Source organism: Macaca thibetana, chromosome 14 (assembly GCF_024542745.1).
Source record: "Macaca thibetana thibetana isolate TM-01 chromosome 14, ASM2454274v1, whole genome shotgun sequence".
In the NCBI taxonomy this organism is placed as follows: Eukaryota; Metazoa; Chordata; class Mammalia; order Primates; family Cercopithecidae; genus Macaca; species Macaca thibetana.
This window is the reverse complement of record NC_065591.1, coordinates 68,172,691-68,193,609: the sequence shown is the minus strand read 5'-3', so window position 1 is coordinate 68,193,609 and position 20,919 is coordinate 68,172,691. Positions and strand designations below refer to the sequence as shown.

Sequence of the window (20,919 nt, the reverse complement as noted above, 5' to 3'; positions counted from 1 at the left end):
CTACAGCCTTCAACCAAATAATCAACCAACGAAACAAACTAAAAGCCCAGAAAAACCTGGAGGAGAGTTAAAAGACACTTATTTACATAATTTAAAAGATGAATGAATAAAAAATTATAAATCTGTTATTGGTTACATATGCATAAAGATATAATTCATGACAACATAAAAGGGGGACAAAGATACACTGGAGCAGAATTTTTTGTATGCTATTGAAGTTAAGTTGGTTTCAATTCAACTAGTTTGCTATAAATTCATGACGTTCAATTTAACCCCCATGGTAACCACAAAGAAAATACCTAAATATCTTAAAAATAGCCACAAAAGAAATAAGAACAGAATCAAAACATTTCATTACAAAAAAACAAACACAAAATTGACCAACACAGAGGTTAGGAGAAAAATTTTTTAAAGAAAGAAATAAAAATAGATTAATTTTAAATATCAACACAAAAGACAGTAATGAAGGAAATGCAGGATTTTAAAAGGTAAAAGACGTATGAAAATCAAATATCAAATTGTAGAAGTCTTTCTTTATCCAATAGTATATTAAATGTAAATGGATTAAAGCCTCCAATCCAAAACAAGAGATGGCAGAACGGATTAAAAAACCATGATCCAATATGCTGCCCACAAAAGACATTAATAAAAACAAAGAAAAGGGGCCAGGCGCGGTGGCTTATGTCTGTAATCCCAGCACTTTGGGAGGCCGAGGCGGGAAGATCATGAGGTCAGGAGCTTGAGACCAGCCTAGCCAACATAGTGAAACCCCATCTCTACTAAAAATACAAAAACAATTAGCGAGGTGTGGTGGTGGGCGCCTGTAATCCCAGCTACTTGGGAGACTATGGCAGGAGAATCGCTTGAACCTGGAAGGCAGGGGTTGCAATGAGCCAAGATCACACCACTGCACTCTAGCCTGGGTGACAGTGCGAGACTCCGTCTCAAAAAAATAAATAAATAATTAAAAATAAAGAAAAAATCCACATTGTTTCAACTGATGCAAAAAAAAAAAAAAAAAAAAAAAAAAAAAAAAAAAGCTTTTGACAAAATTCAACTCCCTTTTATGATGACACTCAGAAAACTAGAAATGCTTCCAGTTTTCACCTTCTGTCCTACTCCTCCCTTCCTCCCCATTCACTCTAATCCTGTCTCATTCTTCCGTCTTTGAACACACGAGGCACATTCCTTGGGGCCTTTGCACTTGTTCTGTCACCTGAAACACCTTCTGCAGACATCAGCTCGGCTAGCTCTCTCACTTCCATTTTGTTGTTGTTGTTGTTGCCTTCTCAGTAAGGCCTTCCTTGTATAACCTATCCAAATTTTCACACGCATCTTGGAATTTCATGTTCTTCTTCCCTACTGTTTTATTATCACCAAGATACTATGCATTTTAAACTTATATATCACCTGCTTAGAATGTAAGCTACATAGGGCAGGTACTTTTTTAGTATTTTGTTCACTGCTATATCCCTAGTAGCTAGAACACTGCCTGAGACACATGCACTCAATAAATATTCAATGACTTAATTAACCCATACATAGGTGGAAGTTGAAGCTATAGCATAGATGAAAGTCCCAGGAAGACTGTGCTTAGTGAGAGGGGATGTGGGTTAAGTACAAACCCTGGTGAATACCACCATGCAAGAAAATAGCAGTTGATCCTGTGGGGGACTAAATAGGAACAGTATTGGGTTGAATGAGAGAGTGAATCTTATCAAGATTATTTATGATTTCACTAAACCCTTTTCTAACTTGAACATTAAGCCTGAGATTTAATTCAACAGCATAAGAGAAAAAGAACTAAGAAAGCTCAGTGTCTATGATTTTAGGATGAAAAAAACTTTCTTAGAATGACTCCCTAAAATAATGCATCTCGAGGACTGACAGGCACATTGTGTGGGACTACAAAGGAACCCACACACTGAGTGATGGTGGACACTTGGAATTCCCATCAGGTATCATATAAAGTACTTGGTAACTTCAAAAAATAAAATGTGATTTCTTACACCAAAAGAGGATCATTATGCACTGCAAATAATTCATAGCAGGTAACCAATGGTAAGTGCAAAGTAAGCATGTGTTTCTCTCCAAATGCTAGAAGAACCCAGGAGTGGGGTGGGTTGAGTTCTCATTGAAGAGATCTGGGCAGTCTAAATGAAGGAGGTGGAATTCAAGCTGGACTTTGACAAATGGGTGAGACTTTCAAATGCAGAGCATATTGTGTATGTGGTGGGGGAGGTAGGCAGTAGGTCAGGGTAGTAAAATGGGAATATGAATCTAGAAAATGATGCTTTAAGAGCCTTAAATGCTAGATTCGTACCATTGTATTAGGGAACCATTGAAGATGTTTGAGAAAAGGACATAAGGAGATAAGACTGTTATCAAAAAAGAAATGTCAAATACATTTTTCTGATCTAATCAAGCAAGACTCCAAATATTTTCTAAGTGTATTAATTCATTTTGCCAGCTCCAGTGACTTAAACTTCTTGATGACTTCCTATTGTTCAAGAACAAAGACAAACACATCTTTATCACAACCTGCAAGATTCATATAGTTTGGTTATCACCATCTGCTCCCACCATGCTGCCCTTGCTGCTCATGCTGCGGCCACACTGGCCTACTTGAAATTTCCCTCCCACCATGCCTCTTGCACTACAGGACTTCTGCATCTGCTGTCCTGTCTTCACAACTTATCTCCCTCCTCTTTGTCTAGTTACATCCTAATTCCTCTGGTTCCTTCTGATCACAGCTTGAGCATTCCTTCCTGAGAGAAACTCTCCCTAACCTCTTCATTGATATGCTATCACAACACTATGCATTTCTCCATCACAGCTCTTAACATTTAATACATCTAGTTTTAATTCTTGATTAACATGTCTCCTTCACTAGACTGGATGTTCCATGACAATAGAGGCTTTTCCCACCTAGCTGACAACTGTATCCCCAATGTCTGCACACAGAAAGAGCTCATTAACTACCTGTTGCAAGACAGAGAAAGAAAAGTCAGGACACCAGACAGAACCACTTGGAGAGAAGATGGCTTATCTATCAGTTTTAAGTAACCAGATAACGTAGTACTATTTCATTCTGTCCTCTGCTGTTTTATGCCTTTTAGAGCTGATCCAAGCTCACAGGGCTTGTCTGGTTTAAAAAAAAAAAAAAAGCAGGTATATGTTTTCAGTTACAGTGCGTATGTGATGTGTGAGCATGGAAGAGGGAAGAAGGCAGAGCAAGACTTTTCACAATTACAAATCTGATCCTGTGTTTCAATTCTTCTTTTTCAATATATAGGTCAAGTCTTGCTTACTTAAAGCTTACGAACCTGCAAGCAGAGGCAGCAGATTTTTTTTTTCAATATCCTTTCTGGGAAAGGTCTTGCTTATACAGTGCTTTTTTTCACTCCACTTCCTCATACATGGGATTTATGACACATAATTAAACTAAAAAAAAAAAAAAGGCCTGAATTGAGCACCTCTGTGTAAAGGCACCCAAGGCTTATTAGTAGACATGTTAATAGTCCAACACCGAGTTCCTCCATCCTTTCAATGGCCAATCCTGCTTGGTAGCAAAAACACTTCCTTCTAGAGAAGGTAGTAATTCATGACTCAGCATGATGTCATTAGCATTTCATCTGAGTTTTAGTACATCATTTAACTTCTTTGAACCCTCAGTTTTCTATTTATAAAGTGGGAGTGGTGTAATTACTGGACTCAAAAATACTGAGCACCTGACTCTCACTGGCATTTTTACATGTACTGTTTCATCTTTTCTTCATAATAATCCCACGGGGTTAGAAATATTCACTTTTATTATGGAGAAACTGACTTGGAGAGGAAATGTGACTTGCTAAAATTCACATGATCAATACACAGAAGAGCCTAAGGGTCAAATCCAGACTTCCTGACTACTATTTCCTTTGTACTAAGTCTCCTACCTCAGCAGGCTATTGTGAGAACCTCACAAAGAAATGTAATTAAAAGCAAGTTTTCAATTATGAAGCTGTACTGTTTTAATACTGCTAAGTAATTTGTTACATCAGAGAGGAAGAACTAGAACCCAACCCAGGATTTTAAGGGTGATAAACATTACTTTTCTCCTAAGACTAGTAGTATTTCCTGTACTTCAAAAATTCTCAATTTAAAATGAGAAAAAAGAAAATAATTGGAAAATGGGCAAGGAAGCTGAATAGGTATTTCTCCAAAGATATATGAACGGCCAGCATGTACATGAAGATGCTCATTATTAGCCATCAGAGGAATGGAAATTAGAACCACAATGGGGTACCACTTTACAATTCATATATGAGGATGACTATAATAAAAAGACAAATAGCAGCAAGTGTTGGCAAGGATGTGGAGAAACTGAAACTCTCATAGACTGCTGATATGCAGTCCCTGTGGAAAAGAGTCTGGCGCCTGCACAGAAGGTTAAACAGTCACTGTATGACCCAGCAATTTCACTCCTAGGTATATACCCCTAAGAACTGAAAATACATAAAACGTGTACACTAATGTTCATAGCAGCATTATTCATAATAGCCCAAAAGTGTAAACAATGCAAATATCCATCAACTGATAAATGGATAAACAAAATGTGATATATGTCACACAATGGAATGGCCAGAAGAAGAAATGTAGTACTGACACATTCTACATGGATGAACCTTGAAAATATGCTAAGTGAAAGAAGTCACAAAAGACCACATAGTATATAATCTCATTTATACGAAATGTCCACATTTCTTACGGCACATCCATAAGAGGCAGAAAGTAGATGAGTGGTCACCCAGGGCTGGAGTGATGGTGGTGGTGGTTTCAGTTCAGGATTTCTTTTGTGATTAATGAAAATGTTCTCAAATTGATTGCGGTAATCGGTTGCCCAACTCTGTGAATATACTAAAACCATTAAACAGTATACTTTAAATGGGTGAGTTTATGGCATGTGGATATTTCAATGAAGCCCCCTTTTGTTTTTAATCCTCTAAGTTCACCATAAACTGCATCTGCAATACCAGGCACTTATTAAAGTTTACTTTAAACCAAATGGATTTTTCTTATCACTGCCTAATAGTTGTTAGGATTCTAAAAATTCTGTAGCATTTGCATTGTAATTTGTTAACATTCTTCAAAGAGATGACTTTAAATTACTTTTAAATTATGTACTTAAATATGGAATACTAATAGATATAATGCTAAGACTTTCAGTAAAGGGATGTCTGAAAATCCATATATGGCATCATCATCTATCCACTTACTTAAAAAACCTAAGTATTATTCTTATTTTCTCCTATCTTCATTCCTCGTATCCATTTCATCAGCAGGAAGCCCTGTTTATAAACTTCATAAGGATAGGATTTCCTGTTTGTTCACTATGGTATCCCCAGTGCACGGAATGCTGTCATACAGAAGATGCTCAATTAATATTTGTTGAATAAATAAATGAATGCATGCTCTATTTCGAATTAGCACCTTTAAAAGAAAAATTTCAAATCTCACTTGATAATTTCTTAGTATTTGTAATTTTTTTTTTAAATGTAGAAGATGGCAGTTTTATTTGCCATTCCAATTGCAGAAACATATGAAGGCTAAATTCTCAAGGGACACAGGTATGCTATGCTGCCAAAATATGTAGAACATAACTTTATTCAAGTTTGCTCTTGTTACTTGATCCATGAATATTTAAAAGATACTTTATTTTATAAAAACTTACATCTGTAAGTAATGGATTGACCATAACAGAGGGCTTAACCTGGAATACATGGATAGGCTTAGAGGCCCATGAGCCCCTAAAATTGTATGCAAAGTCTAACATGTATTTAACATGTTGCATGTATATCTTTTTGGTGAGAGTTCATAGTTTACCAAAGAAGTCTATGACCCAAGAAAGGTTAAAAAATTACTTAACTAGAAACAGTCACAAAGGTTTTTAAACATGAATTTGTACAATAAAATAATATCCAACAGCTCCATCTATGGGTAAATCATTATCACTTAGCAGAACTAGTGACAACCACCAGAGATCAGTGCATCTTATGAATGCTTGTGTTTAAATCTTGAGTGTCACTCTAGTGGGAATTTATTAACTACAGTATCACAGCTTTTTTCCCCCCAGATGTAGATGCAAAAATTAGGAGACTGTTGATGAATTCTACTTACAGTACTTCAGCACCAAAAAAACTGGGCAGTTATGCTGATAAATGTATGTACAATTAAACATTTGTCAGTCTTAAAATGCTTATTTATAGTGAAATCTATATAAAACCGTTAAAAACTTTTCTATTTACATTTTAAAAAATGAAAAGTATAGTTTCCTTTGCCACAACTTGTCAAAACTCTTACCCTCCCACCCCCTTACCCCTTTCACTCTACTTGTGACAGACAGTGATCACAAGACCAAAACATATTGCTTCAACAAACTGTGTCCTAAAAAGGTAGAATGCTTAAAAACATTACATTTAGAACTGTAAATGAACTTTTTACACATTTCAAAGGGGCTTAAACAAAAGTATGTAAAAGTTATTTTCAAAGTCTCAGTCCAATGTGAATGTGCAATTTCAACGTTAAGAAAGCATCATATGAATGAAGAATTTGTTTTCTTAACATGACCGAACATTTCCTTTAGGTCTGAAAATGTTTCTTTTCCTCTGCTTCACAATGAAACATTTCTTAGTACGTTTTCTTAAAGGAAGAGGGAAAGTGGGGACAGACGACAGTGGAAAGCGTAGGCAATCCTGGTTTACAAGAAATTTGTCAGAAGGAGTACGGCCTGCTTTGAAATGTTTACACTTAAATAAATAGAAGGCAAGTGTGCTGCTTAGAGCACAAAGGAACAATACAATAAATTAGCACACAACTGATGAGAATGCACAAGCCACCCAAAAAGTACTTCCCACTGGTTAGGGATCTGATTTCTACCATCCAAGAAGGATTCTTTAGTGCCAGTATTATTCTAGGTGTTTATAAACTAATTATGAACTGAGCAAATGTAAAATTTTAACCAATTCAACACTTCCAGGGATTTGCAAAAACATACAAGTTTTTAAAAACCTTTTCGTGACACATCATTTCAAAATACAACTATTCACATACTCCTTTTAGATGGTATTTTGCTCAGTAGAAACCAGTTGAGAAACATTCACAGGAAGTCTCTTTCCACTGCAAGACAAAACTTTTTCACCGGCCATGATCCAACAGAGAAAGAAGACCAGGTCTTAAGTCACTGTAAATGTGCAGCTTTTTTTTTTCTTTTTCATTTTTTTTTTAAAAAGTACATTCCCCTGTGAGTTTTATCTTGTTTTAAAATGCTGCTCCTGCAGCAATATCTTGTTGAAACACTGCTGCTTTAGGGTCCACAGCCTAAGTACAGGCAAAGTGCTCTTTTTAGTCATCAAAATACAAGGGTTTCCCTGGACACTTGGTAACCAAGCAGGTTTTAAAGTGCACTATTGTGTCCAAACACTAGGACCGTTCAGCAGAGCTCTGAGAAGGGCTGGGTTCAGTTCCATCCTCTGTGCTACTGTCTATGTCCTGCTCCATTGCTGTCTCCTCATCATCCAGCTGTTGACTGGTGAAGTTGTTTAGCTCAAGAAGCCCACTGGGCTCCACCACCACATTGGAGCTGGAGTGACAAGGAATAGCATACTGAGGAATGGCCTGGAAGAGAAGACACAGGAGAATCTTCATGGTAAGAAAAGGTAACAGAATAACTTCCTCAACAACACCAAGAAAAAAAAAAAAAAGAAAAGAAAACTGACATTTATTGGACAACTGCACAACTACTACATGCCAGGCACTGTGCAAGGTGCTTTCACACATCATATTCTACTTAATCCCTGTGACAACACTGTAATGACATTATTATTCCCATTTACAAATGAGGAAACTGAGAGGGTAGGTGACTTAACCAAAGTCACACAGTTGGTTAATGCCAAGATTCAAATCCAAATCTTGTACAACTGAAAGCCACCTTTGCACTCCTTTATGGTGCCTATTCTAACAAGGAGGCTGAAATCTATTGCCTAATTCAAGAGGAGAACTTTGAATGAAGCTTTCATTTGATTATTAAGCAAATGTAAATGTAGCCTAATTTTTCCCTTTATTATCTGCAAGACGAGTACCAGCAGAACACTTGCTGTAGGCCTCTGTGTAAGTAGATATCATAGGTATACTGCCTTGTCAGATTCTTTTTCCTCCATATTAGACATCCTTTAAAAAGGTTATCAGTTCATGTCATACTCTTGTTTAAAACTCTAAAATTGTTTCCTATTGTACTCGCTATACAACCAAACACCTTATCATGGCTACCAGTTTCATGCCAAACTCACTTGTACCTTAGTGCTTTTGTACTAGTCCTTCCCCTCTTCCTGGAATATTCTTCCTCTAAATCATGGCATGGTTGGCTCTGCAACTTGGTTCAAATGCTTGGAAAAGCTTTCCTTCCATGACCACCAACCCAAAAGTAGTGGGTTCATCCCACCCCCATATCTATTACATTCTGTCACATTTTTGTTCATTGCATTTATCTTCTGTTAAATTGTTTCTTACTCTTAAAATATAAGCTCCAGTAGAACGTGGACAGAGCACAGATCTTGACTATCTTTTTTTTTTTTTTTTTTTTTTTGAGACGGAGTCTCGCTCTGCCGCCCAGGTTGGAGTACAGTGGCCGGATCTCAGCTCACTGCAAGCTCCGCCTCCCGGGTTCACGCCATTCTCCTGCCTCAGTCTCCCGAGTAGCTGGGACTACAGGCGCCCGCCACCTCGCCCGGCTAGTTTTTTGTATTTTTAGTAGAGACGGGGTTTCACCGTGTTAGCCAGGATGGTCTCGATCTCCTGAGCTCATGATCCGCCCGTCTCGGCCTCCCAAAGTGCTGGGATTACAGGCTTGAGCCACCGCGCCCGGCCAGATCTTGACTATCTTAATAAATTGCTAGATGCCCAGAGCTTTGAACAAGGCCTGGCACATAGCAGAGGCTCAATAAACATTTGATGAATATACATTTTTAACATTAAAATCCCCAGAGCAAAGTTGAATATCAGCACTTTGCAAATATACCTGACCAAAATAACCCTTTACTGGGGAAAGATATAAATTACACTATCAAGAAAATAATGCAAGATGCCTACGCATTGATTCTGGAGTCACAAAGTTCTGTTTGTTTGTTTCTGCTCCTTTCTTCCACATACCTGACAATTGTGTAAGACTATTAGACAAGGTCAAGAGGCCTGGATTTTAAGTTCAGCTCTGTCTCTGGCTTGCTGTGGGCCTCTGAGTAAGTCACTCTACTTCTTTGAGCCCTACATTCATCTTGTGTAAAATAAGAAATTTGGAGGATACACTGTGAAGATCCTTGCAGTTCTAAAAGTCTATGAATTCCACATATATAGACTTCTTTATAATAGAAGACACATCTTGTTTACTTCCCTATTCTCAGCACTTAGCACTGTGCCTGGAACACAGTAGTTAAATATACATGTGGAATAAACAAATAAATGAATGAACCAACCAATGAATAAAATACATACTGTCCACAAAAAGCAATGCTTTTCATTCAAAGTATTTAATATCAAACACATTGAATTTTTATAGAGCATTCTTCTAGAATCAAAGCACTTTACAGGACTCAGCAAATCAATACTTCAGATCAAAGCTAAACATAACTAATAAGACCTGAAAATGCTCTAACAATATATTAATGATGAGTATAATAATAGGAGCTATTTTTATTGAGCATTGCTCTACACAGACACTTGACCAGGTGCTTTATATATATTTTCTCACTTAATCCTAAAACAACCCTGTGAAGTAGATGTTAATGTTTCCACTTCATAGGTAAAGAAACAGAGATATACAGGTTAGTTCAGTTGCCCAAACCCACAGTACTGTTACATAATAGGTACAGGTAGAAATCACATCTAGGGATCTCTGACTCCAAACGTTTGGTTGTTAATCACTCTGCTGTCCTTACCTCTGACATAGCACACCTGGCACATGGGACATGCTAAAAGCTGGCTGTGAATTCTGTAAAGAACCTATCCGTTAACTATCATCCTTGATACATGAAGCAAATTACATTTTCACTCCTGTTTATAAAGTGCAGAAAAATAATTCCCAAATAAGCTGTTCAAAATGATTTTTAATTTAGTGAGTATAGGAATCTAAGCCCCCAGTAGGCATGATAATTTTGGTAAAAACAGTAATAGTTACCATCTGTTAGACAACTACCATGAGCCACGTACTGTGCTAGGTGCTTGATTTTGTGTAATCCTTGTATTAATCCTGTAAAGTAGGCATTACTGATTCCCATTTTACTGATGAGAAATCCAAGGCAAAATGACGTTAAGTAGCCTTGCCCAAAATCATACAATGAATGGCAAAGCCAGAAAACCATTCCTTTTCCACCACACCTTACTTCTTCAGGGGAAAATACAAAAAATCACAAATCCTTTTGTTAGGAAATATTTACTTCATTTACATTTCTTTTTACAAAGGGAAACACAAATTATTGTAATAATTCAATGGCCATTTCTACTTGCCTTTAAGCACTTCCTCCATACTTAATTCTATCTTAACTGGTTTAACATTGGTCAATTTGCATTCTCCCATAGCTTGGGACCATGGCAAAGAGAAAGTTTACCATAATGAATTGATGGTAAATCCTAGTCTACTTACATTTCAATAAATCCAAATTCTCAATTAACTAAAATGTGCTATTCTGATACCTTCCAAGTTCTACATCTGTTTAGCAAAGAATGACAAACGTCAAGAAAACAACCTGATACCTTGCAAGGAGAGAGGGAGATAAAACACAATTTCTAAGGGGTAGCCTGGACTCAGTGATTCTTTAGTCTTGATCTATTATGCATGACAAGAGATGATTTTTAGAATCAAGGAAATGTGAGATACCATCTATTATCAATGAATAATTCTATTGTGTTAATTAGCCTGTATTTACCAAGACATGAGAGTAACCAAACAAGATTTTTTAATAACAATGATTGAATTAAACAGTAAAGTTCATGGTTAGTCCCAAATTAAATATAAACATTATTTAGAAATATCCCCTTAGAACATGTCTCTCCAGACACTGCAGTTGAGGTTTGATTGTCCTGAGTCATAAATTTGGATCAAGAACAAGAACTGTTTTTCCAAGAAAAGGGTCCCCCAAATTAACCAGCAATAGAAGTGCAATCCAGTTACATTCCAGAATTTTTTGGGCAAAAATTGAGGATTACAAAATTTGAACCCAGGAACTTCCTATCTTCTGGGTTGACTTAATGAGTGAACACATTGGCAAGTATAGCTTGTATCTTACAAAATCAAACTGACACATGGGCCCTTTATTGCCTTTACAGTGTGCTGGGTGACAATGTCCATCAATTTTCTGATTCTCTTCCAGAAAATAAATAAATTTGTATTTTTGTAATAGGTGTTAAACCAAATTTGTCAAACACCATCTCAAAGATAATATCTATGTTTTCTTGCTGTCTTGGCTTAACTCTTCCTGTGACAAGTCAAAAGCATATCAAACAAACCCACAACCCCCAAGATGCCCAAGATTTCTCATTTTCCTTCCAATTCTTACCTGGATGATAATTTCTGCTGGGCTCTCTTCAGCTTTCTTTTGGCCTACATTCTGAATACGCATGAACTGGCCTGTCGCAGGCACTGCTGGTGCATCAATTTTCCTTGTCGTTAGGGAAGAGCCAACAGTGGATGGACTTGAACAGGACTCTCTACATTTCTGTTGCTGGGGAGTGGAATTCGCCATCCCTGCCACCACCATGTGGGTGGAGGGTAATGATCCTGCTTCACCAGTGAGCATGCTAGTGGCAAGAGCCTTCTTTGGGGGATCCACTATCATATGTTCTACATTTGTATCAATCTGAGCTTCCATCAAAGACATTTTCAAAATGTCAGACACTGCTGTCTTCTCAGAGGCCTGAATGGGAGATATGCTTGTAACTGGTGATGTCAGCTTAGGCACAGAACTGCCACCAGTTATCTTTGTAACTGTGGGAGGCTGGTGCCCCTCAAAAGTTATCTTTGTAACAGAGGATCCTTGGGTTATAATTGGCTGCTCCACCTGAAAATAAATTGGGGTTGTGTGTGTTACAGCTACATCTCTTTGAGAAAATCTAATCAAACACCCCAGACAATATGGCAAAAGAAACATTTGTGCGCTATACTAGGAAGACAGTTTTGAAGCTTGCTGTTTTAAAAAAAGAGGGCTGGATAGGAAGAATCTGGTTATTTTTATAAAACCTAGAGAAAGAGGAGGGGTTGAAAGAACCTTTGTTCAGCCAGCCAAGGTTTATAGCAGTAAAGAAAAAAATAGTCTCAGCAGCCTAGTTTTCCTTTGGGATTTACAGCCCTAAACAGTACACCTTCAACCTGGCTCAAATTATTTCATATAATCTTCTGCTTTTTAAAATAGAAAGATTTTTCCAATCTTTTGCTTCAAAATACATGTATACAAACATATCCTATGTACATATATTTATAATATATACATACATATACATCACTCCAGCGCCACTGGTTTTGCTAATGTAATTTTGCTTTCAATTATCCACCAATAATTCCTCTGTAATCTAGAAGATAAATCTAAAAAATAAATTTAACTAGATGGCTATGATATAAGCTACAAAGAAAGATGTTCAAGGAAGTTCTTTTAAAAACTGCAGTTTACTCAGCATTATTACCACAGAAATCAGAGTTTACAGGCATGGAAATAAATATTTTATACCAAAAAATAAAAATAATTTAGGGATATCGCTTCTATGCACTGTTGGTCAATGCTGAAGTGATTTCAATAAAAACTGCCTGGAAAATCAAGTTCTGAGTGCTATGTTTTTTTTTCTTCCTACATATTAATGTGTGCATTTCTTCCCTAATGTCAACCTTCTGATGGGGCAAAGTAATACCAGCGTAATGAGGCTTTTGGGTTTCCTCTTGCCAGGAGAAAGCACTGATATCATGATAGGGTCGTGATGTTCTCATTTTTTTTTTTCCGTGAACAGAGAAGTTTAACTTTGCATGCTATCAATATTCCGTTACCTGGCTTGCCGTCTGTTTCTCTGACGAAGCTGCGAGCGACATTTGGCTCTGGGGGGTTTGGGGTTGCACGTAGATTTTTGGTTGGTTCGGAGCCTGCTGCAGTTTAGGGAGCTGCTGCGTGGTTTTCACTGCAAGCACCTGTACTACAGTTTGCGGGGGCTGTGCCATTAAGGTAGGAAGCTGCCTGTCTTTGGCCACCATGGGATGCTGTGTGTGCTGTACATCTGGCTTGGGCTGTGCTTGTTCTTGCTGGAGAGGGGTGACTTTTTGATGCCTGATGGAAAGCTGGGGCATTTGCGGGAGTTTGTGCTGGAGCTGGTCTGCCTGCAGGTGGATGGTCTGCTTCTGTTTAGTCTGGAAGCACTGCAGAGTTTTCACTTGCAGCTGAGTCTGTTCCAGCGGGGGCTGGCTAAGTTTCTGCTGTTTAGCTGACTGTGACTGAGTCAGGGCAGATCGGTAAAACAGACCTGTCTGAGGGTCTAAAGTGTCCATCTCTTCAACCTCGCCCTCCTCAGTTCCAAGTTCCTCGCTGTGTTTGGTAAAAGCAGTGTGACTGCTTAATGCCTAAGTAAAAAAGGCACAAAGTAAGAATGAAATAAGAAAAACATCTACATTGCTACATTTTCCTCTTAACTGAAAAAGACTTATGAGATTCACTCAAAAATTTTCAGAAGAACCTAGAAAGGCCAAGAAACCTCAAGGAGCTTTCGACTGAAACTTGCAATTTCAACTCTCAGACGTAATACTTTGAAAACTGGTCTACTTACTACTATCAGAAAAGTCTTAGAGGGTCCAGAACTTACAGATTAGAAGAATAAGATGGCCCTGCAAGCACAGCCTAACACGGAAAAAGAAGAGAAAGGCTCCCTGGCTCAGGAAACAGCCATGTGGCCTATTCATGATGTTAACCTGTCTAAAAGCGGCAACCAAGCTGTGAGGTCCGGAGAAAAGCTAAGGTTTAGAGAAGCCCACCGTGGCTGTATGTAGGTCCAGTGCTGTCTGGAAAGTCAGGGAGATTGTCTGAGACCCAAGCCTGTCCCAGTCCCCACAGAGAGCCCCCTGCATGGGTGGAGATCATTCTTCAGGCTTCACCAAGGTCTGCATGAAGCACCTCTCGACTAGCATTCCTTGCCCCTTTCCTCAGATCCCAGAGCCCTGGCTCCCAGGAGGGAAGGAGACTGAGGAGGGGACAAGATCATTTCTGTCAGTAGAAGGGTAGGGTGCCCAGTGCCAGTGCTAAGTGTTGTGAGGAGGCATCATCTTGAGTGACATGATTAGGGCCAGCCTGTCAGACCTCTCTAGGTGTCTGGAGAAAGGTCAATGTCAGAAGCTGCCAGGTGAGGGCCGGACTCCAGGCTGAGACCTGCCCCCCAACAATACCTCCAGCCAGTTGGCTTCCCTCAGTGACATAGCAAGATCCACCCTATCCCCATCCTCCCTACTGCCTTATCACATGCTACACTTAAATCCTAAACCACAAAATTTTGAGATTCAATTGTGACTCTCCCCTATATCATAATGACTTTGCATACACAGGCTTTCAATTCAACATTCTTTGTTGCCTTTCTTTCAAGTAGTTTGCCTACAGTTAGATTCATCATCATGTGAGTGATGGTGACTTATGTGACTACTAATGATAAGTCATGCTTTAATCTGATATCAATAATATAACTATTTAACAGAGGCAGTTCACTTTGGGTTTAAATCCTGGCTCTGCCACCTGGAGCAAGTTTCTTACTTTCTTACTGAAGAGAGCATAAGTTTCCTCACTTGTAAAAGAGGGATAATCCACCCGCCTTGCAAGATCATAGTAAGAATCAAACAAGTTAATATACTTAAAGCTCAAAGCACAGTATCTGACACAAATTCAACCTATCAACATATTTTTCCTTTTCCCCATTACCCTTAATACCAGATGTCCTGTTTTACATTAGATTTATATTCTCAACTTTCTGTTGCATCTCTTCCTCTGTAATTGATCACGTATAGTTAAAAAAAAAAAGTATTTATTTTCCTATTTATTCATAATGTTACTATGAGGATTCATTGTAAAAGCAAAAACAAAACAAAACAAAAACACAAACCCAGCAGCAAACAGCTAAACAAGCCAAATGTTATTTCATTTGAAAATCTTATTTACCTCGATGATACATTCTTCCACAGTAAAATACACAAAAACAGTGACCAATTCTGATGTCATTAGATTCATCTAGATATTCTCACCTTTTTGAAATGGTAAGAATTCACAGATTTAAGAATACTGTTTCAGAATTATTTTCTGATGTTAAGACTCTTAATTAATTTCTTTTACTCATTTCTTAGAAAAGAATTACGCAAACACTCTACATTTCAATTATTTCTCCTCCTAAAATAGAAGATGGCACTGAATCTTATTTCAAGCATGGGGAGTTACAGAAGATAGGAAGAAAAAGAAGAGATACAACCTGCTGCATAATGTGGGTGATTGCTCCAGGGGAAGATGCTGGGATGGACTTCACCACCACCGAAGTCTGTGTTGCGGTCTGTGACTGAGCCACATGCTGGAGCAGGGTCCGCTGGGGCTGGGAAGGCTGTTGGGGCTGGGAGCGATGGCTGACTGAAAATAGAGGAGGTGATGATATTTCTCCAGAAATCACCACAGCATCTGTAACCAGTAGTCATTTTAAACAAATGTCTGTGAGCTTGTATCACAGAAACAAAGTGTAGTATTGTGAACTAGGAGGCAGAAGACCACAGTCTGCCCATCTATGAGCTGTGTGACTCTAAGAAAGTCTCTTATCTTCTCTGAGACTGTTTCCTCATCTGCAAAATGGGAATAACAGAGCTATTATAAGGATGAGATGAGAAATGTATATGGAAGCACTGTGAAAACTCTTATCACAAAGGAGGAACAAACCCCTTAAAGCTGCATCTTCCTGTGAGCTGTACTCACTTTCTCCAATGACTTTCATCCCATTAAGGTAACAAAGCAGTAATCAATTTCTGTAATCCCAAAATAATATCTTTAAGGAAAGTAAGGCAATACAAGTTCTCTAATCTCTTGGTCTCAGTTCTACATGCAATAAAAACATTAGTAGCATTCACTCCTTTGTATTAAGTGATTCTGTCTCACAACCTTACAGTTCCTAAAAATCTAAAGGTCTGGGTGATACTGCAGAAAATAAACTGAATCAAGAATCACACTTGGATCCTGTTCTGTTCTACCACCAAAGAGCCAAGTGAATTTGAAGAGGTCACTCATCCTCTATTAGCCTCTAAAACTTGAGGTTTTGTTTTGTTTGATTGATTTTCTTTTAATGGGATAATAAAAGCTTGCTGTTTCTATCTAGAAGAGGACCAAATGAAGTAACACATTGAAAAATTGTCCTTAAACTATAAAGTACTAAACAAATATAAAGAGTTAACAAAAGAATAGAAAAATCTGTTCTATCATCTCAAATTTAGCTCACCTGGCACAAATGGATAAGCAAGCAGCATAGAAAACATCCCTGCTTCTTATTCTATTGCTACAAAGGTCCCATGAAGTAACCACTCTATCAAATTTTACCAGCTTCAGCTTCAAAGTTTTATTCATTTATTTATTTATTTTTGAGACTCAGTCTTGCTCTGTTACTCAGGCTGGAGTGCAATAGCACAATCTCTGTTCACTGCAACCTCCACCTCCCAGTTTCAAGCTATTTTCATGCCTCCAGCCTCCTGAGTAGCTGGGACTACATGTGTGCACCACCACACCAGGCTAATTTTTGTACTTTTTAGTAGAGTCAGGGTTTTGCCATTACGGCCAGGCTGGTCTTGAAATCCTGGCCTCAAGTGATCCGCCCACCTCGGCCTCCCAAAGTGCAGAGATTACAGGCATGAGCCACTACACTCGGCCTCAACTTCAACTTTTTACACAGTCCACAGAGCTTTAAAAACGCATATGATTACTGAGAAACTAACCCTTTGAATTAGAAACAGATAAAAATATATCTGTAAATTAGCTAAGGATTTTAGGATTATTGAAACTCAATAATCCAAGATTCTAATATTCATATACCCCGATCTATAATTTCAAATAGCACTTATTTCCTGTTTAGAAAAGTCATAGTGGGGTGTTCAAGAGTAAGATGATCACTATGGAAATCAATGTAAAAGTGCCATTTATGTATTATAAGGACTAACTTTGAAACTATGCAGTGAAATATAAATAGGCTTTATTTATTTTTTATGACACATTCTATCCATATTCACAAATGCAGTGTTTCTATTGTTGCTATACATATATCTACATGTGATTTGAGAGTATAAGCAGCATTACCAGAATTCTTTTATAAATGTACTGTACTATCTTACAGTATTTCACAGTATGCTTTGTATGCACATGTTAAATTATGTGAGTTAACAAAATCTTCCACATGTACTCAACAGAACCAAAAAAAAGATAGTCAAGATAGTCAAGGTTTACATTAAAACAACAATGACTGAAGTAATTTACAATATGACTGAGTAGAAAAAACAAATTATAATATTAAAATTAAGCAAATTAATAGTATTTAAATGAAAGCATCAGAAATGAATGACATGTGAAAATAAATATTTCAGATGAAATTATCAGATTATATGGAACACTTCTACCACCCATACTAATCTTCATAATTATTACATTAAGCATTTTTTTATTAAGAAGTGAAATGGATTTTAAAAAGATCAACTAAGTCTATTTAAAAATAATTCTCCTTCAACTATAAATTACTTCACGGTAATTCTCCAGAGTTCAGGAAAGTTAGAGAGAACTAGTACCCACTGCAGAATGATACAAAGGGCAGGTCAAGCAGAGCAGCTGGCTTTTAATTCAAACAAATGCTCAATATGGCTGTGGATATCATGGGTGGAGATTATGGAAGAAGGTCACAGAATAAACACTTGGAAAATAGCTGAAGTGACCTTAACTGGGCCATATAAACACCATAAAACAGTCATTTCTATTATTTTAAAGAACTCTTTTCCACTGTCAAAATGCTCATTTCTGAGAAAGAATTCCACTATTCTACAAAAGAAAAATCTCTCTTCCTTTCACTAAGTGGAGCTTACCTTTCCTCTACCAGATGAGAGTAGAGCGCATCCATTTAAGTGGTTCCCCCCAAAACAATCATCTTTTACCTTCAGTGATACTACAAATGGATGCACACCACTTACCTAGAAGGGGAAAAGCAACCTCTGTCCCCTCATCAGTGCGTTCTGAAAGGATAAGTAAGGGAAGAAATCATAGGTCTTTTCATCCGTTCACCATGCAATAATCTAGTCTACCCCCAGAGGTTAACATTAAGTTCCCCAGAATACTGGCCTCTGCTTTAATTAGCTTTCTGCTAAATAACTCTAGATGGCTTTCCATACCTTACCTGGATTTTCCCCTTTGGCAATTTTAATCCATTAGTCTTAATAATATTATCTCCTAAAATGATGCCAAAGAATTCCTTTTCTCTTTGGTATTTATGTCCTTCAAATATCTGTAACTTTATGTTCTCCTTTAATCACTGCTAAAGAAAACTTAAGATAGGAGTCCTCTACATATTGCCTCATAAGTCATCTCTCTTAAACCTTTTAATTATTCACATTACTATTCCCTGAACTATTTCAAATTTCAAGGTAATAAAGTGTTCAAAAGAGAAAGCAGTATTCCAGGTGTGGTCTAATCAGAATAGGACAGAAATAATATATCTTGTTTTATTTCTCTATATATGCCATCTAAAAATATCAGTGTTTTTCTGCCAGACCACATTTTAAACAAATACCTAATCTGCTTTCCACCAGAACTTGTAAGTATTTACATGGATTTAAGGGTTTTTTGGCTAGTTTTTGTTTTTATTTTGAGACAGAGTCTCCCTCTGACACCCAGGCTGGAGTGCAGTGGCACAGTCTCAGCTCACTGCAACCTCCGCCTCCTGGATTCAAGGGATTCTCATGCCTCAGCCTCCCGAGCAGCTGGGACTACAGGCGGGCGCCACCACGCCCAGCTCATTTTTGTAGTTTTAGTAGAGACGGGGTTTCGCTATGTTGGCCAGGCTAGTCTCAAACTCCTGACCTCAAGCAATCTGCCCGCATAGGCCTCCCAAAATGCTGGGATTACAGGCGTGAGTCACCACACCTGGCTAAGGTTTTCTACTTTCTGAAAAATATTAAAAGGACTGGATTTTACTTCTTCTTTCCCCCTTGACTCACCTTCCCACAAAACTAAAAAATCTAGATGCATAAAAATACTTATTCGAGGACAGGCGCAGTGGCTCATGCCTGTAATTCTAGCACTTTGGGAGGCCAAGGTGGACGGATCTCTTGAGTTCAGGAATTCAAGACCAGCCCGGGCAACATGGCAAGACCCCATCTCTACTAAAAATACAAAAAATTAGCCAGGCATAGTGGCACACACCTGTAGTCCCAGCTACTCAGGAGGCTGAGGCAGGAGGATCACCTGAGCCCAGGAAGTTGAGGCTGCAGTGAGTCATGACTGCACCACTGCACTCCAGCCTGAGCGATGGGAGTTAGACCTTGTCTCAAAAAACAAACAAACAAACAAACAAACAAAAAGCAAAACTCATTCTTAGACAAAAGATACTTTATCCTCTCCCTACAACTGTTGCTGTATATTCACAGTTGTTATTTATGGCTGACTTATAGTTTTATATTACCTACAAACTTTGTAACATCCTATTTTTTTTCCTAGTCATTAAAAACAGGGTAAATCCCAAGGATGTTGTGAATTTGCTCTGAAAACAAACAGGAAAAAAGCTAAAAATATAAAGAATATATTCTCCCCCAAACAATCATCCCATGAAATCCAGAAAGGTAGTTCTCCTACCTTAATACTATGTTTTAAGAGGACACCTACCAGTAGTGATGTATTCAGCTACTAGTTCTGACTCTACCACAGCAATTGATGGACTCTCAGGAGAATGTCTCTTTTCCTGGGTCATCTGAATAGGCACTGCCATTTGACTCAGGTCAATAGTGGGTTGTCTTGGTTTAGATTCCAATTTTTCCTTTACTGCATAAAAAAGTCAGGGGAAAAGTTAACTTTTATTACAAACAAGTACCAAAACCAGAGTTGTCCACAGGAATAATGAACCAGACCTCTGGGGTGCCACACTTGCAGTGACTAAGTAGACAGTGAATTGAAAAGAAAAAAGCCGATTGCTATGTATGGCTGTTTAGTGCACAACTTGCATAACCATACTCAGCAGCCTAGTAAGAAGGACTCACATACAATAACACAAAAATCATCTCTTTTTTATCTCTAAGCCAAACAACTGAATTTTTCTCTTGTACACACTCCTTAAGGTATTTCCTATACCCTTCCTCAAGGTATTCCCTGTGGCCTTGAGTTCATCAACCTAAAAACAAAGGGTGAATAAGCAGTACATAATATGATTTGCTCTAGGACATATCTACCCAGAATAGCACAACACAATGACCAGTTTAATTTGCGCTATTAAAAATTCAAGATATCTCCAAATGAATGTTACAATATCTTCAACAACTCCTAAAGAATACAAATTTTCATGGTTAGAAAAAAATGGCTTCTCTGTTTCTACAAAAATGTCTGATACAATAGTCTGGAATCAGAATGATTTCCATGAATAGATTCACTTTCTATATACCTTGTTATCAACTTTTCTACAAAATCTATGTGTTCAAAGTCCCCACCTCTATAAGGCATTAACAGAAATGGCTGAGTATGTCAACGACAAAGAACTGAAGAAATCCCTAAGGTCAAAAATAACACCGACAGGATGAACCAAAGACTTACATTAAATGCTAGTAATCTTTGGATCAAACAAGGTGGAAGTTACAATAAACGGTAACCAGTAACTAAGTCCACTGAATGT

At 37.9% G+C, this 20,919-nt stretch overlaps 1 protein-coding gene across 11 annotated transcripts in view; it reads right to left on the bottom strand.

The window, feature by feature from the left end:
* Window positions 1–4,711: 4,711 nt before the first annotated feature.
* EMSY (EMSY transcriptional repressor, BRCA2 interacting) overlaps window positions 4,712–20,919 on the bottom strand; it is a 105,721-nt gene continuing 89,513 nt past the window's right edge. For 7 of the 11 annotated variants that reach the window (XM_050756058.1, XM_050756065.1, XM_050756059.1 and 4 more), the window contains 6 exons: window positions 19,923–20,078; window positions 18,236–18,277; window positions 15,505–15,656; window positions 13,061–13,624; window positions 11,586–12,086; window positions 4,712–7,656 (listed from right to left, as the gene is read on the bottom strand). In XM_050756058.1, coding sequence (XP_050612015.1) covers window positions 7,462–7,656; window positions 11,586–12,086; window positions 13,061–13,624; window positions 15,505–15,656; window positions 18,236–18,277; window positions 19,923–20,078 — 1,610 coding nt within the window. In that variant the 3' untranslated portion in view covers window positions 4,712–7,461. The remainder of the gene's footprint in view (window positions 7,657–11,585; window positions 12,087–13,060; window positions 13,625–15,504; window positions 15,657–18,235; window positions 18,278–19,922; window positions 20,079–20,919) is intronic. The other 4 variants (XM_050756061.1, XM_050756066.1, XM_050756069.1 and 1 more) reach the window with 2 other exon arrangements.